General features: G+C 42.5%; 3 protein-coding genes across 3 annotated transcripts; 1 reads left to right on the top strand and 2 right to left on the bottom strand.

The window, feature by feature from the left end:
- The first annotated feature begins 2,187 nt into the window (after nt 1–2,187).
- On the top strand, nt 2,188–7,037 carry LOC127335610 (adenosine kinase 2). The gene is made up of 13 exons (XM_051362318.2): nt 2,188–2,409; nt 3,216–3,269; nt 3,551–3,597; nt 3,705–3,736; nt 3,851–3,952; nt 4,045–4,112; nt 4,789–4,865; nt 5,139–5,236; nt 5,310–5,380; nt 5,542–5,608; nt 5,690–5,812; nt 6,401–6,461; nt 6,630–7,037. Exons 1-13 carry the CDS (start codon nt 2,318–2,320, stop codon nt 6,770–6,772), a joined length of 1,035 nt encoding a protein of 344 aa, XP_051218278.1. The 5' UTR covers nt 2,188–2,317; the 3' UTR covers nt 6,773–7,037.
- A 212-nt stretch (nt 7,038–7,249) lies between these two features.
- Nucleotides 7,250–7,918, bottom strand: LOC127330583 (auxin-induced protein X10A-like). Its single transcript, XM_051356743.1, has one exon. The coding sequence runs from the start codon at nt 7,890–7,892 to the stop codon at nt 7,506–7,508; it is 387 nt and encodes a 128-aa protein (XP_051212703.1). The 5' UTR covers nt 7,893–7,918; the 3' UTR covers nt 7,250–7,505.
- Nucleotides 7,919–11,133: 3,215 nt separating this feature from the next.
- Nucleotides 11,134–15,416, bottom strand: LOC127335609 (wall-associated receptor kinase 3). The gene is made up of 4 exons (XM_051362317.2): nt 15,008–15,416; nt 12,971–13,862; nt 12,711–12,848; nt 11,134–12,511 (listed from the first exon to the last, which is right to left on the bottom strand). The coding sequence occupies exons 1-4, from the start codon at nt 15,050–15,052 to the stop codon at nt 11,310–11,312; spliced, it is 2,277 nt and encodes a 758-aa protein (XP_051218277.1). The 5' UTR covers nt 15,053–15,416; the 3' UTR covers nt 11,134–11,309.
- Nucleotides 15,417–16,210: the final 794 nt, after the last annotated feature.

The following is a 16,210-nucleotide window of genomic DNA, read 5'->3' as shown; positions in this document are numbered from 1 at the left end:
AAAAAAGTGGAGAGAGCATAGTTTGTGGAGAGATTTGTTATTTGAGGGATTTCGGTTAAACCATCACCAGGTTTGGTTCACAGGTTCCACCGACGGACGAACCGGTAGCCACCGAGATGCACACCGGACGGCACCAAAGTGAGTACTGGTTCCCACTCGGTTGGACTCGATGTGTGACCCGGTCAGCACCGGGGCATCCGGCATCCCACCCGGTATTGGTATGGTGCGCCGGCTTGCTCGGCTGCCCCTCTCCAACCGTTGTGTGGACCGATCGACCAGCCCATGCGCATCTCCAACCAGTGTGTGGACCGTTCACCGACTTAATACCATCTAGGCACGAGCAAATCTCCCCAAACGGCTCTCCTGATTCTAAAAAAGTCAATTCTTCCTCCTTGAGGAGATTAGGTTAATCGTTCATTCATATCATTGAGCTCTCTCTCTCTCTCACTTCATTTATTAAAACACCAATTCTTGCGAGATCCCTCATCCTATCCAACCGAAGTCAAATCCTTTTGGTAGAGAAAGCAAGAGGAGGTCCCGACCACTAAACCAAACATCATTCCCCCTTGAGTTCATGGAGCAAGCTTCTTACTCTTAGGTTTGTGGGAAATCCTAGGCGGGGCTAGGGTCACCCGAAAGCATCCGGGTTGTGGATTTGCTCCGAGAAGAAGTTTGTGAGGGTTTGGAGACTATATTAAAGTCTACCCCGAGTGAGCGAACTAATCCTTCGTGGGATAGGCTCCCGAGAAGAAGCTAGGCCTTCATGGCGTTGAGAATTCCTTTGTGGGATCCCACGCCTCTCCAAGGTGACGTACCTTCCTCCCAATGAAGTGAACACGGGAATACATCTTCGTCTCCGCGTGTTTCGATTATTCCTAACCGATCTATTTACTTGTGTTATTTACCTTTATGATATCCTTCGTGTTTGAAGTGCCTTGTATCATCATTTAGCTTGCCTCACCTAGTTTGCATGGGGCACACTTACATTTTCGCAAACCCTAAATTGCAAAATAATTTGAAGACAATTTTTGAAACTATTCACCCTACCTCTAGATTACCATCTCTATCCTTTGAAGGTGTCATTTGTCACCATATTTTTTTGTACGTGCTTCACACAGAATCCATTTTGTAGCTAGAACTTCTTTTGGCAATATTTTCTGCATGGCATGATGCACCTTGGCGCCAAAGATGGGCACAATATTATGAGCTATGCCATAGGTTTATCAGATTTTTTTAAAATTTCTTCATTTTCTTTGTTTTTTAAATGGGGAAAATGCTTAGCACAATTATTCATATCAATTAATGTATCTTTCAACACCATTTGTGGCTATTTCATAGAATCATACTTGCATATATATTTTTTTTGGGAAGTTTTAGATCAAAGTAGAAGATACAAAGAATTAAAATTTAAATTACTTTGGAGAAATTGGATAAATTTTATTTAAATAGAAAAAGGTTGCTAGAAAGTGAAAAATCTTAATATTTGAGTAAAATGTGTAGGTGTATTTCACCATGTTCTCCGCACTTCCTAAGAAACCCATTTTTGCACTTAGAAAATAAAAATTATGCGAAAAAGCCCATGTTATGAAGCGCAGAGATGCATGGCCGACTCCTCGATGACTTGATTGGGGAGCTTTGGAAAATGCATGGCAAAAGTAATTGATGTTTGCTTGTCTCACCTTATTTGTTGAACTATTATTTGTTTATTGGTTGTGGTGTGATGAACTATGTTATTTATTTGAATTTTTAATTTGTATTTTAACCTTATGATTGTGTATTTCAAATATTTTGGAATTGCAATAACTGTTTTAATTATGTTTGGTTTATCTGCAAATTCAGGATAATCATTTTATCCTGATTTGTCTTTTAGTTTCGACATGTGTTGCTTCATGCAACTTGTTTTTCGATTAATGAAATATGTGGTTGCTCTAAAAAAATCACTTTATCTCGGTTTGTCTTTTAATTTTCACATGTGTTGCTTCATGCAACTTGTTTTTGATTAATGAAATATGTGGTTGCTAAAAAAAGGTAACATTGAGTTCACATATTCATAATCAAGTGCACAGCACAGAAAATTTAGGAAGTTTTCTGGTTTCGGCGTTTCGCTACCTTTGCAGTTTTCTTCAAAAACAAACCTTCTCTCTCCTGTCCCCAATAAAGTGATTTTGGAGTTTATTCCCCTTCCGCGAGATGCTCTAAAAAACAAATTCTCCCAGGAAGCAGGTAAACCCAACACAGTTCTCTCACCCGCGGCCGCCGCCGCCGCCGCCGCGTAGCTTGGGCTCGATTGAGGCACGACCGCTAGAGAGGGGGGAAAATGGCGAGCGGAAGCTACGAGGGCGTCCTCCTGGGGATGGGCAACCCCCTCCTCGATATCTCTGCCGTCGTCGACGAAGCCTTCCTCGCGAAGTAATTTGCTCCTTCTCCATCTCATGTATTCTGTCCGTTTTGAGATATGCCTTTCCTGCCAATCACTGAGATATGCATCTCGCCCCAACCCTGTTGGTGTAGTATAGGTTTGTTGGGAGTGCCTTAGCTCGAGCTTGCACTCCCTAGCTCGAGCTTTAGGTGGTACCTGTGCTGTGCAACTGTGAACAATCCCTAGCTCGAGCTTTAGGTGGTACCTGTGCTGTGCAACTGTGAACAATCTACAGAAACGAGTGTATGACCTTTATAAAATTTAACTGAATGAACAAGATGCAGACAGTATGACCTGTGCGACCAAATAGATAAATTTTATTTCAGTATCAGGCGGCGCATTTGAACTCTTTTGTTTTCTCTCTTTTGCTTAATTTCATTTTATTGGAAATAAATATATATACCTTAGCTGTAAACTCAGACCCCGAAAAATAATACTCCCTCCGTCCCGGTTTACAGGGCCTACGCGTATCCCAAGATCGTTAATTTAACTAATATAATATACGTTTTACACTATGAAAATTATATCATTAGAAAGTACACCATCTAAACTTTCTAATGATATATATTTTGTAGTGTATATCTTGTACTACGTTGGTTAAATTGACGACTTAAAAATACGTGCAAGTTCTATAAACTGGGACGGAGGTAGTATCTGTTATTATGCTGTTTCTTCTTCAGAAAGTTTGTCTAAAGGCTCGGACCATGCTGTCTAGGTTGCATGTATCAGAATCAGATGTACCTGTTCTTGTTATCACGAGCTAACCGACATGTTTTTCTGTGCGCTTGTGTTCTAGGTATGACCTCAAACCGGGCAATTCCATTCTTGCGGAGGAAAAGCACTTGCCCATGTAAGTTTCTTTCTCATGTCTACTTCCCTTGCGTTACCAGATGCTATTGTTGCCAGAACTGTATTAATCGCGAACTGGAAACAAAGGCCACATACTGTCACATTCGCCACCTGAAGAAATCAAAACATGTTATTGTTTTGATTTGAGTGGCCAGATATGTACTCGTTTCAAAGTCAGTATGGAAATTGCCTTGTATAACATGTCATAAGTGAGAATGTGTTTCCATGGATGCATCACTGAAGGCTAGAGGTTACTAATATTGTGGTGTGTTGTGGTACTAGGTACGATGAATTGGGTAGCAAGGGCAATACCGAATACATTGCTGGAGGTATTATTTCTGTATCTTTGTTCTAACTGATAAAGTAAATGCAGCAATTTCTGTTACATGGTTTACTTTCTCACAATTTTGTGTTTATTGTGTTTTGATTTTTTCAGGAGCCACTCAGAACTCTATTAGGGTTGCCCAAGTAAGCTAAGAACAAACTAAGTCAAACAGTCCAGAGCTATTATCCTACTACCAATCCTGATTATTAATCATATGCTTAGAACTTGGTACAATCCTTATTACATTTTTTTTGTAGTGGATGCTTCAAATTCCTGGTGCAACAAGTTTCATGGGCTGCATTGGGAAGGACAAGTTTGGCGAGGAGATGAGGAACAATGCGCAAACTGCTGGTGTCAATGTAAAATATAACTTAGCCTCTACATGCTATGACACTCCATTGTCCACTATATTGCACAATCAACTACTTTAACCACCCATCTATTTGTTTAGGCCCACTATTATGAGGATTCCAGTGCTCCAACCGGCACATGTGCTGTCTGTGTTGTTGGCGGTGAGAGGTATGTCAACTAGAGTGGTATTTACCTAGTACTGCTCGTAACTTGGCATTAAGCTTCCCTAAAGTTGTAGTCACGATCCTTGTGTGAAGGAATATGGAAATGTTTAGCAGTTAAGAACATCTACTTGTCTGTTAAATTTGTCTTGTGACACTCTATCTAGTACTCTAACCTGCAATTGTTTATTTTTGTTTACCAGAAGTGTCCTTTAAAAATGTCTTTTGTTGCACTAGACTGTCTTTCTCTGGTACCATGTTTTTTTCCCTCTTTAAATTGTTTGCGATTTTAATGAGTGATCAATAGTTTTGTGGCGCCTGTAAAAATGTTTCTAGTATGCATGCCATTCTATAAGGTGTTGACATTTATTTGTTCTACATGCACGCTTCAAATATTTGCCTTAATATTTGGCAAACAGAGATGGCAAAGGTAACAAAATAAATGGATAATATTAATGACTGCTGTATTAAATTACAGCAGCCGTGTATCATCAATGAATGTATTGTATTAAATTTGCTAGTCTATTTCATTCCAAACAAAGGTCTTCTGTATCAACATAGATTTTTTTTTTCTATGCTCATGTCCAGTTCTTAAACGGATCCATTACTTCTGTGTATGTCCCCTTTGTCCGCCCTCAAATGGATGTGACTTCAGTTTAAACTATTTTCTTCTATGTAACCAGGTCACTTGTTGCAAATTTGTCCGCAGCAAACTGCTACAAGTGTGAACATCTAAAGAGGCCAGAGAACTGGACGCTTGGTAATAAAAATGGCCACTTGAACTCCTCTGTGAATTTTCAGCTTTATGGTCGCTTGATACTGAAAGGTTTATATGCTGTTTGGGATGATGGTACTTTCCGTTTCAAATCTAATATAAATTTTGTGATATGATCGTGTTTGGAGTTATCTGAACACAAATTTAGTACAAGTCAATCTGTTGTTACTCTCTCTAATACTCCGTTTTCTATTTGCACTATATTTTTGTTTGATGATAGAATTCTTTTTCTGACAATTATAATGTCGTTAATTACAGTCGAGAAGGCAAAATATATTTACATTGCTGGCTTTTTCCTTACCGTGTCCCCTGATAGCATTCAACTTGCTGCTGAGCACGCTGCTGCAACTAACAAGGTTAATACTAACCACTAAAAGTAGTCCAACTCTAGTGTTTTTGTTCGACCACAATTGATTGTACTATTTGCAGGTGTTTATGATGAACCTTTCTGCCCCCTTTATCTGTGAGTTTTTTCGTGATGCCCAAGAAAAAGCTTTTCCGTAAGTAATGGACATTACCATGTGATTCTTTTGTTTAATTTTGTGATCGCATTGTGGAACACCTTCAGCTTGTAGTGTAAAGATATGTTTTTCCATGTTACCTGGTTCCATATTTGCAATATTATTAGGAATCTTACTAAAGTTCTTGTTACCAAACATAGGTATGTCGACTACATATTCGGAAATGAAACAGAAGCAAGGACATTTGCTAAAGTTCGTGGTTGGGAGGTATTCATTTATCACCTAATATTTCATAAGTTGATTAGTAAATCTTGAAGCCTTTGACCAAATCCCCATAAAAAATCGTAGACTGAGAATGTTGAGGAGATTGCTTTGAAGATCTCACAGTTGCCCAAGGCTTCAGGAACACACAAGAGGATTACTGTTATTACTCAAGGTTGTGATCCAGTAGTTGTGGCTGATGATGGAAAGGTAAATATCCTGCTATATTTGTTCCTGCTGGTTTCGTGGACAGGCTTTACAAGATCATGATGATTGTATTCCATTCAAACTGTACATAATGTTTGCAACAGAACACCATCTATACATGAATCCCTGACTGCACAGAACCATCCTAAATTATATGGTATTATGTGAACCAAGCCAGTTTTTCTGTTCTCATCGATTTGGCAACAGTATGCACACAACTGGAGTAGTGTCACACAAAATGCTGATTCTCTGATAATACTAGGAATGTGCGTCTCATTTTAGCAGAAATCATGATGCATTCTTTAGCGCATATTGCAAAGTCCAGTCTATGCTCTTTGTATGCATGTATTGTGTTGGTTGATGTATGGCCAATTCTTTTTCTTGAAGTTGAAGTCCAATTGGTGTTTACTTTGAAGGATTGATCTGGTGATTGAAAGCCTTCTTTTTTTTCACGATTTGGATATTACCATGAGCTTAGCAAGAACCGAACTGCATTTTTCACTACAAATGAGATTACATTTATTGAAGCATTTGTACCCTGCAAATAGCCTGGATAATCGGCATAACTGTCTTTTATTCTTTTGCCTGCAGGTCAAAACTTTTCCTGTGATCCTTTTGCCGAAGGAGAAGCTTGTCGATACTAATGGCGCAGGTATACTTGTTACTTCTGGAGAGTGACATTAAAAAATTCATTGAACTGCGTTATTCCCTGAGCTATCCTTTGTCTTGGCATCAACTTCTTACATATTCATCATGGTAATAGCAGAAGCTCACATACACCTTGCATGTTTGTGATTTGCATCATTTTTTTTTTCTTCAGGTGATGCCTTTGTTGGAGGGTTTCTCTCCCAGTTGGTTCAGGAGAAGAGCATTGACGAGTGTGTCAGAGCTGCTTGTTACGCTGCGAATGTCGTCATCCAGCATTCTGGCTGCACTTACCCTGAGAAGCCCGACTTCAACTAGACAGACAAGCATCCTGAGAGAATATATATAATGTATAGGCGACAACGGTTTTATTTTATTTTGACACTTCCTCTGTATGGCTGTTGTTTCCAGCACAGCAGATCCGCCCTGCGTCGATATTTCTAGCGTCACTTGTGCCCCATATGAACTGCAATTCCAACATGATAGCCTATATGTGTGCAATCTGTATGTGAAGCTTTTCCGTTTGAACTTTGATGTACCATCTGTTACACGTCAAGGTCATATGGTAATGTTGTTTGCACTACTCACTCTGTTGCATAATTCGATCTTGTCGTGATTTTAGTTCAAAATTCTTGTCGTGGTTTTCGTTTAAATTTAAATAAAAACCACGACAAGAATTATGGAAAGAAGAGAGTAGCATCTAGGAGCTTGCGTCGACGTCGCCATCCCAAATGCTGGAGAAGGCGAGCAGTATGGACCAAAAAGTATGACAGTATCTAGGTGCAACAGTTCAGAGGCTGGATAATCAGGGATAACGGATTAGAGGATGCCGCGCCTTGCACTCTCCAACAATTCAAGTTGGAACGAGTGCCATTCTGCACGGCGGCACTATGCGGCACATCCTTGAAGAATGGGATACAGAGCACGGGGCACCGGAAACTAAATTTCTACAGAGATCGACCCTATACATCTGAGGCCTACGAAATCATGTACCCGGCCAACAATCTCGTTATCTCGGAGCAAATATATGAACCGCTCCCGATCCTACGTATCAGCTGCATAGTACCAGCCTCCGGCAGTAGTCGTGCTTGGAGTCGACGTGGCAGAGCACGGCGAGGAAGATGTCCTCGTCGCAGGGCAGGCAGAGCCTGTCGTCGGCGGCGAAGGCGTACCCCTCCCGCGCGCGGTCGTCGAGCAGCTCCCGGAACAGCGGGTGGCCGAGGGAGGACACCCGGACGACGTGCCGCCGCAGCTCCGCCCCGACGTACACCACCGTGTAGCCCCTCGGCACGTCCACCGGGATGGCGGCCTCGTCGTCGCCGGCGTGGAGCTGCGCCCACTCGCCCGCCGTCGGGGCGGCGCCGAGCTTCCTGCACGCGTTCACGAAGGACGCGAGGAGCCTCCTGTTGCTGCTGGATGAGCGCCGTAATCCCTTCATGCTGCTGCTTGAACGTCCCGTGCGTACGTGTGTGTTTCTTTTTTTTGAGAACAGTACGTGTGTGTTTCTGTGTGGTCGCTAGATGCTGCGCGCGTATATATACAGGCAGGGATGCAACTGGGCATGTGCCTTGTGGATTGGTCGATATTAATGGTTTCAGCCTCAAGGCATGTGCTGTGCAAAATAGACGGTTGAAGGAGGTGACGTTTCGATGTACGTATGCAAAGAGAAACAAAGATCGATTGTACATCAGTAGTAGTACTACGTCTGAACGGAATGGTATACGCATGTCTAGACGGCAGCTTTGAAAGTGGTTCTCTCAACAGACATGGGGATTCCACCTTATGTCACGCGTCGTTTATGGGGGCAACTCGACTTGCATGGTAACCCTGCGAGCCATTGCTGAAAATTACCTGGATTTGCCTCAGAATAAATTCGCTATATTTAGTGTGCAAACGAGTCAAGTTCGAGCGAGTAAAGACTAGGCCAAGCTCAGCTCATACTGAACTTCAAAGTGAGCTCAGCCTGTGTGGAGTGAAAGATCAAGTTATAAAGTTTACTCATACTCAGCTTGTAAGGATGCCGAGTCGATCTCAAACTAGTTTCGAGCTATGGAAAACAATAATTTTTTAATATTTTTTGCATATGTAAAAGAAGGAACATCCACAACATATAGAGAAGGAATAAGTCAAAATTTTAGATTTTCTTAATTAAATTCCATCCGTAATTAGAAGGAATAAGTTCAATGCACATCATATAGGGTAACAAATTATCATACTATTTTCTTTTTGTATACTATTGCATATATGTTCTGAAATATAAACCTTTTTGTTACGGCCTTAAGCGTGTGCACCATGAGACACGAGTATCCTGCCTACCTTTCTATGGAAAATCGAAGCAGTGCTAGCTGCCAAATTCTGCTACGATCGATCGCAATTCTGGTCAAATGTGTGTGCCTTGCAGCCTGGCGCAATGACAGCGATCGGCTTGATAGCTCGCGCATGTTGACCACGCAATATATGGCCAGAGAGCAAACACAGAAGATACTAGTAAAATAAACAGTATCCATTATAATACAAGGCAGTCCTTGGACGCATGGAGATGGTACATCACCGTGTGCGTACTACGTAGTCCTTTCCTCCTCCTCCCGTCGTCTTTCTCTGCGTCGATCCGTCGGCTGGGAAAGAGGTCAGTACGGGCCGGCAACGAACCAAAAGGATGGATATCGATGTCATCCAAGTACAGCCGCGCGAAGATTCTCGACCCAATAATGCATGCGAGGAGGATCGGTCAGAGTAATAACGAACCGCGCGCGTCTCGAAGTTGTCGACGGAGTTAGAGATTCTTGCACACATCGCTTTGAGGTCGAGAAGGGGATAAGGGTGCGTGACGGTGCGGTGAGGCGGACGGGGCTCCCGGAACGGGGCGGCGGCGGCGGCATTCATGGCGGTGAAAGGAAGCTCCGTTGGAACTGCTCCTCACTCCCCGGAGCTACCTATATCGGCCGAGCGGTACGTCGCCAGCTTTACCCTTTCGCTTTTCGAGGTGAAGAAGAAATAACAGCGCATCGTGATCGTCCATGGGGCTAGGGGGGCGGTATGGAAGAAGCTCTGCTGGCACGGCATATATGGCGCACGAGGCGGCGAGGAGAAAACGGCCCAGGAAGGAGGCTCTCAACCCGTAGCAGCCTGGTAGTGTCGAGCAGGCCCAGGAGCAACAATTCGGCTGTATAGTGGTTTTTGTTTTTTGCGAAAAATCCATCTACCTGTAATCTATTAATGCCCATTAGCAGCAGAGCAAAGAACCCCAAAGAAATAAAAATCATAAATAGGAAGAGTCTGACCAGCAACCACACAAACGAAGACGAAAACCAACGAGATCCCATAAGATCTGCTAGGCATATAACTTCATGCGCCCTCCGCTGATGCTAATCGCACCAATAGAGCAGAAAGGAGGACATTAGGATGTAGCCACCTCGGCAAAGACACAAAAGCTTGCTAAAACAAGAAACGGGAACCCTCATGCTGACGAGAGGCCAAAATAAACTATGGTTTGGGGTACATTAAACCACGACAAAATCAAAATCCCAAATGGTACTTTTTCGATAAAAAAAAGTACTATTAGATAAATACAAGAGGATTAATATAAAAAAGCAAGGTATGCTCCTGGAACAAACCACGCACTATCTTCAGGATGAAATAAACAATCATTCAAAACAAACATACTTCTCGTAAGGGATATCCCTATAAATGTTCTTGTCATATGGAAAAAAGGGCCCGTGATGCTGAGGAAATAATAATGTAGTTATTTTCATATTTCTTTGTTCATGAAAAGATATTATACTCCATGGTAGAATTGAATTAAGCGGAAATTTTAATACTCGTGTGATTTGTGAACAACACCGTGTCTCTAGTAAGCCTCTAGTAGACTACTCTGTTGGTTAATGATGGCTAATGTTTTCCTAACCATAGACATGTATATTCAGGTACCAATGGGATCATATCATTAGGAGAATGAGTGTTGTACAAGACCTAGAAGAATGACTGATGTACAAGACCTAACTAAGTGGAACAATTAGATCATGCCAATGTTTAAATTGTTGTAGCTTTCCAAAATATTAAATATACAAATCCTTAGACCATGAGATTATGCTACTCCCTAGCACTAGAAGAATACTTTAAGTGACATCACTTCCTAATTGAGTGATCATAAAGGTGTATTTAGGTATCTTAGAAAGTAGTTGTTGGGTGATATGTATCAAGAATGAGATTTTTCCATTCACGTAAAGGATAGATATACTCAGGGTTTACTCAGGTGCCACACACATTCTATATCGCTTGGAAGCACGTGACTAGTGAGTTAGTCAAAAGTGAATGATGCGTTACGATACGAGTGAAGAGTACGTGCTGCGAACGAGATTGAACTACATATGGTGATACCGACGGCCGAGTCTCGAGCAAATAAAATATCATGAGACAAAGAGAATGGAATATGGGATTATTTGAATCCTTGACATCGTGGTTCAACCCATAAAAATTGTCGTTAAATGTGTGGGAATCATTATGGACATCCAGGTCTCGCTGTTAATTATTGATTGGAGAGGTGTCTCCCACATATTCTCAAACCCGTAGGGTCACACACTTAACGGTCAACATCGCTAAGGTAGTGTTGTGGGTATGATAACTAGGTATACTACAGCGAATTTGTCAATGGGAATCAATCATTTTATTACCACATCAAATGAATAAAAGATATTTTTATAATCTACAAGTTGTAAGAGCTAGACTATTCCCTATTACAAAGAGTAAACACAATCGCATCAAGTAGCAGCAATGCTAACCTCACAAGTAAATGGTAACAAGGTCCAGAAGAAACTTCTTTTTATCTGCAATTAACGATTTATTATGCGTATCTTAATCACCTTGCATAATAGGAACTTCTTGGGTTTATTGGCTGGTTCTCACTTTCGCCCATAGGATACCCACTTAATTCTATGTCATAACCACTGGTGGATTCTTCTCCAAGAAGGCTTTCTGCATCTGTCTCCACGTCGAGCCGTACCCAAGGATGCATCGAAAGTTTCCTCAATCTATTGAGCTCGTCCGCGACCTCTTTCATTAAGGGCCTGTTGTCACCACACATATCTAGGCATCTTTTAGCAAGGTCTGCGAGTCCTCTCAATAGTTCCATACTCTCTTGTCCTTTCACATGGCTCACCAACACTGCATCAAGATTGTTCTCCTTCATAGCAGATAAGAAAATCAACGATAAGCTTCTTTGCTTCTCAGGCCCTTCGAGCTTCAGTGGCAACTGACCAGTGAGGATCTCTAAAAGGATAACTCCGAAGCTGTACACGTCGCTTTTGTCTGTTAACTGGCATGTTTGCATGTATTCAGGATCAAGGTATCCGCAAGTACCTTGAACCATTGTGACAAACTGCTCTTTGTCAGATGGGACTAGTACGGAAGCTCCAAAGTCTGACACTTTGGCCATGTAGTTGTCATCAAGAAGGATGTTGGCAGTTTTCACATCACCATGAATTATTGGGGGAGACGCGTACGAATGTAGGAAGCTGAGTCCTTCGGCTGCTTCATGAGCAATCCTTAAGAGAGTGCTAAAGGATATTTGCAATGCTTGGTTGTTGCCATGGATAAGCTCAAATAGTGTACCATTTGGGACAAACTCATAGACTAGAATTGGAACTTCCACCTCAAGGCAACAACCCAGGAGCTTAACGATGTTCTTGTGATTGATTTGGGACAAAATGAGCATCTCTTGGCCAAATTCTTTCTTTTGCCTTTCGTCAACTAATGCACATCTTTTAATTGCAACTGGCATGTTGTTCTTTATTATTCCTTTGTAGACGGTTCCGTGTCCTCCTTTTCCAAGTATTCTGCTATTGTCAAAGTTGTCACTGGCTTCTATGAGTTCAGATTCTGAAAATACCGTGAATGCAAGGCCTTTCTCTGATTTCATCATGTCAAACAAAAGCAAGCCTCCATGCTGTTGAAAATAGTCCTGCCTAACTTTGTTCAATTTTCTCTTTTGGATTATCATTTGTCCCCAGAAGACACCGATCATGATGATAACCATTACACCAAATAATCCCATTGTAACTCCTGCATAACAACATCAGATTGGAGAATTATGAGAGAGAGAGAGAGAGAGAGAGAGAGAGAGAGAGAGTATAGTTCATCTAATTTTGTCAACAACAGATGCGTTATTGGTTTTACATTTACTTCTTTTTTTGTCTTTAGATTGCACAAAAATGCAACAAAAAGTAATGATTTAGCTAGGTGATCACTTCTCTGGTCTTACCTATTATTAAGCCAGTATCAGGATTGCATGTATTGCTTTCCAATTTTCTTCCTACTCCACAAGAACACCGAAATCCTCCAACCGTATTGTGGCAAGAGCCGCCTGAAGGACATGGATTGTCGCTGCATTCATCAACATCTGCAGTAAGATTGGCAAAACTCGATATTAGATTTTCCAACAAACAAGGGGACGTATACATTCAGAACAGAATTTGATAAGCATTTGCGTGTATACACATTCAGATCGAAGCTAATTAGTACCTTGGCAACCATATGGAAGATAAGGGTTGCCTTTGTATCCCTGGGAGCAGTTGCATATGTATCCATTATCATTGAGGGAATCAATGCACACACTGTTGCTGCTAAGGCATGCATAAGTGCCTGTCTTGTTCTGCGTGGCGACATCACACCTATGATCTCTTATCGCCCAGTCAAGGACCATGGGTACCCGCCCATCATTCGTGTCATTGAACTTGGTGGTGTTTACGTACATGGTGCTGAAGTTGAATGATGCTGCCTCCATTAGCACAGCGTAGCTGCACCTGTTAAACTCCCAGATTTGGCTTGTGTTGAAAAAATCCGAGGTAGTTGTGCCATAGTTGTACATCATCTTTGGTATCATAGTCTGGGAGCATCCTATGCCAGAGCATGACCCATCTACTAAGTCTGAAAAGTTGCGACATGTTGAGACGCCTACGCCTTGGTAGCCTGTGCCGTTGCCATCGGAGATCAAGTAGAGGGCCTTGCATCCAATGACCGTGAACCTATTTTGGACATCGGAGAGACGAAGCGGAGAGGAAGGTCGGCCCGCGTACCCATTGAAACGGCCCATAAACTCCATGCTTCTTGTAGAGGTGTTGTAACAATGGGCCACAATGTAATTGAGCACCCGCATCGTGCCCTGGGTCAAGGAAATGTTGAGCACCTCAAAGTCGCCACGGAATGGCTTGGGGATGCCATCCTGGACCTTGCAACTGATGTCGAAGCCTCTTGTGAGTGAGCAGTTCGGATCGATGCCGAATGGGTACGGTATCTCAACAGCACCACACTGCCTTCGGCACTGTGAACTGGGAACCGCATTTCCAGGTGTGCATTGTGCTGCAAGCAGTACAAGGCTCAGGCCAAGCTGCAGGAACACTTGCATATTCTTTGGCTGAGAATAAGCAGACATGATAATGTTGTTAGAATATGTGTAGATTAGAGATAAGGGCTAGGATTAGTTTAAACATAATGATCTGCTTGTAGTCCAGGTCTCCCCGCCTACATGTACCTCTATGTACCCCATGAGCGTCATTGCAATACAAAACACAAGAATTAGGGTTCGTCTATTTTGACAAATGTTAGTTAATCAACAGCTTTGTTACAGAAAATGTAATGGGTAAAATAGAAAATGGAGGCCATACACCTGCTCACACAGATAGATGCATTGTTAAACTAAAAGTCTAAACCATGCAAGAGAATTTGTTGTCTTAGGATAAAGAAAGTTCAACAAGACAATGTAGGGATCAAACAAAAGCAATAGCACCAGCCCCAGCAAGCATAAGCAATAAGCCAGAACTGCTGACATGTGGCAGGCAAAGCTGCATTATTTACAATCGGCTTCAACTATGTTGGATCTGATTCCTACATAACAGAAAAACGCTAGAATAAGAAAAATGACGATATTAATGAAAAACGTCTATTTGAAGGGAGAAAAAGTCCATGGAAGACACACATGGATTTTCCCATGCGCTCCAAACTCATGCTACAATTTTTTTTTTCAATGGGCTACATAGAAAATTTTCTTATAGGATTCTAGTGTTTCAAGATTTCTCCTAGATGTGTATGGTACATAGATGGCCTGAAGGACGTTTCATCTTTATACTCTCCAAGTTGCAAACTATGAAATTCTATGATAATGTTTAGTTCCTTCAACATCAGTTATAGATGTTCTACTCCACAGAAGCAGGATCTGTTGTCTGTGTATGATGCTTAACAAAAGCAGGATATGCTGTGAAGGAACAAACCCGCCGTTCCAAGTTAAATCTTGTTCTCTGAAGAACTTAACTCTGCGTTCATCAACCTACTCCATCACAGGTCCCAACACAAGCATGTTTTTAGATAGCTATTGCGTACTGACGAGCAGCCAGCCTCAACAATTCAGTCATGGAAGAAATAAGGATTCATCTAGGCTGTCAAAATAAAAAAAAACATTCTTCTTGTTTTTTTAGTATATCCAATTAACCTTCAAGTAAATGAAAGACGAACAGATAGCGGATCGTAGAACCGTATTCTTGAAAACATGTCAACAAAACTCACCTGAAATAATGGTGGTGTCCAGTTCTCCTCGAATAGAAGTGCCATATATGGAGGATTTGTACTCAAGAATCCCTCTTTCCAAATTCACCAAGAACACTGAACAAAATTCAGGTGGGCAGATCGCCCTCCGATGGTTGCTTCCCTAGAGAAAAGGAATACTGTAGCTTTAGAAATTGCTTCAGTAGTTGTCTAAAGAACTCCTGAGCGTGTATGTATACACAAGGAGTTGTTGTTGCCACAGGTTCGTCTCGAACGAGTCAGAAGACGACGACATAGTCACATGGCTGACTCCGTCTCGCCGTCCCGAAAAAATAAACAACTAAATTTCTCTCTAATTTCAACACGGGGAAACCACCTGGAACAAATTCGGGTCAAATCAGCAAAACTGATGGACGAGGACAACGGGAAATAATAGTTGAATGGGTGGGTGGCGGAGATCAAAAGAAGGCGGAGGGGGGGGGGGCTTGCCCAAGGCGGCGACGACGCGGTCGAACGCCGAGCGGAGCCACGCGGAAAGCCAATGTCGCCGCTGGCAAGATGAAGCTGCACAGCGACAATGCCCTCCACCGTGAGCACCGCCTCGACAACCGCGCCGGCGGCCGCCACGGGAATGGGCTCGTCCGTGGTCGAGCATACGGGCTCATCGTGGGTTCCCTCGGAGGGGAGTCCAGCGGCGTCGCGTTCTCGCGTCCGGCAGTCGCAGCGGCGCCTCATACTCCGAGGACGAACCCTCCTCAGGAATTCGGGACTCATCTCGGGCCGCCCACGGCGCCGCCCAGTTAAATTCAGTGAGGGTCCACATTCAGGCTTGTTTACTTCTAGGGTATTTATGGGGATGGGAGGGGATTATTTCGTATCCCGGAAAATCCCCACTAGTCTGTTTACTTCTCCGGTTTTGAACGACATAATCCCGAGATATCCCCTCCCATCCCCACATTTTTTGACTAAATCAAAAACTCTCCATCATACTAGTGTTTTTGGGGAAGGGTATTTGAGGGGATTGGGTGAACACCAAATCCCCTCCCATCCCCATACCTATTGGGAAGAAAAATACGAGAGAAGTAAACAAGGCCTCACGGTAGAAAACCTGGTGGACAATCGCGGCGTGTAGGTCATTAGGTATGGTTAGATTATTCTCAAAAAAAAAAAAAAAAATAGGTATGGTTCGATTCAAATGACTTGGTCACTTTTAGCATAGACTAT

The sequence above is a fragment of the Lolium perenne genome, chromosome 2 (genome assembly GCF_019359855.2).
Source record: "Lolium perenne isolate Kyuss_39 chromosome 2, Kyuss_2.0, whole genome shotgun sequence".
Lineage (NCBI taxonomy): Eukaryota > Viridiplantae > Streptophyta > Magnoliopsida > Poales > Poaceae > Lolium > Lolium perenne.
Note: the sequence above shows the minus strand (reverse complement) of the source record. Positions and strands in the feature narration are given on the sequence as shown.

What these genes read in the sequence shown, in the direction of transcription:
- LOC127335610 (XM_051362318.2), top strand. Translation starts at nt 2,318, where the DNA reads ATGGCGAGCGGAAGCTACGAGGGCGTCCTCCTGGGGATGGGCAACCCC. An exon ending in ACTCTATTAGGGTTGCCCAA is followed by an intron (nt 3,737 to 3,850) that starts GTAAGCTAAGAA and finishes TTTTTTTTGTAG; the next exon opens with TGGATGCTTCAAATTCCTGG. An exon ending in CTAAAGTTCGTGGTTGGGAG is followed by an intron (nt 5,609 to 5,689) that starts GTATTCATTTAT and finishes AAAAAATCGTAG; the next exon opens with ACTGAGAATGTTGAGGAGAT.
- LOC127330583 (XM_051356743.1), bottom strand. Translation starts at nt 7,892, where the DNA reads ATGAAGGGATTACGGCGCTCATCCAGCAGCAACAGGAGGCTCCTCGCG.
- LOC127335609 (XM_051362317.2), bottom strand. Translation starts at nt 15,052, where the DNA reads ATGGCACTTCTATTCGAGGAGAACTGGACACCACCATTATTTCAG. An exon ending in TCTTCCATATGGTTGCCAAG is followed by an intron (nt 12,849 to 12,970) that starts GTACTAATTAGC and finishes ATCTTACTGCAG; the next exon opens with ATGTTGATGAATGCAGCGAC. An exon ending in TGATACTGGCTTAATAATAG is followed by an intron (nt 12,512 to 12,710) that starts GTAAGACCAGAG and finishes GTTGTTATGCAG; the next exon opens with GAGTTACAATGGGATTATTT.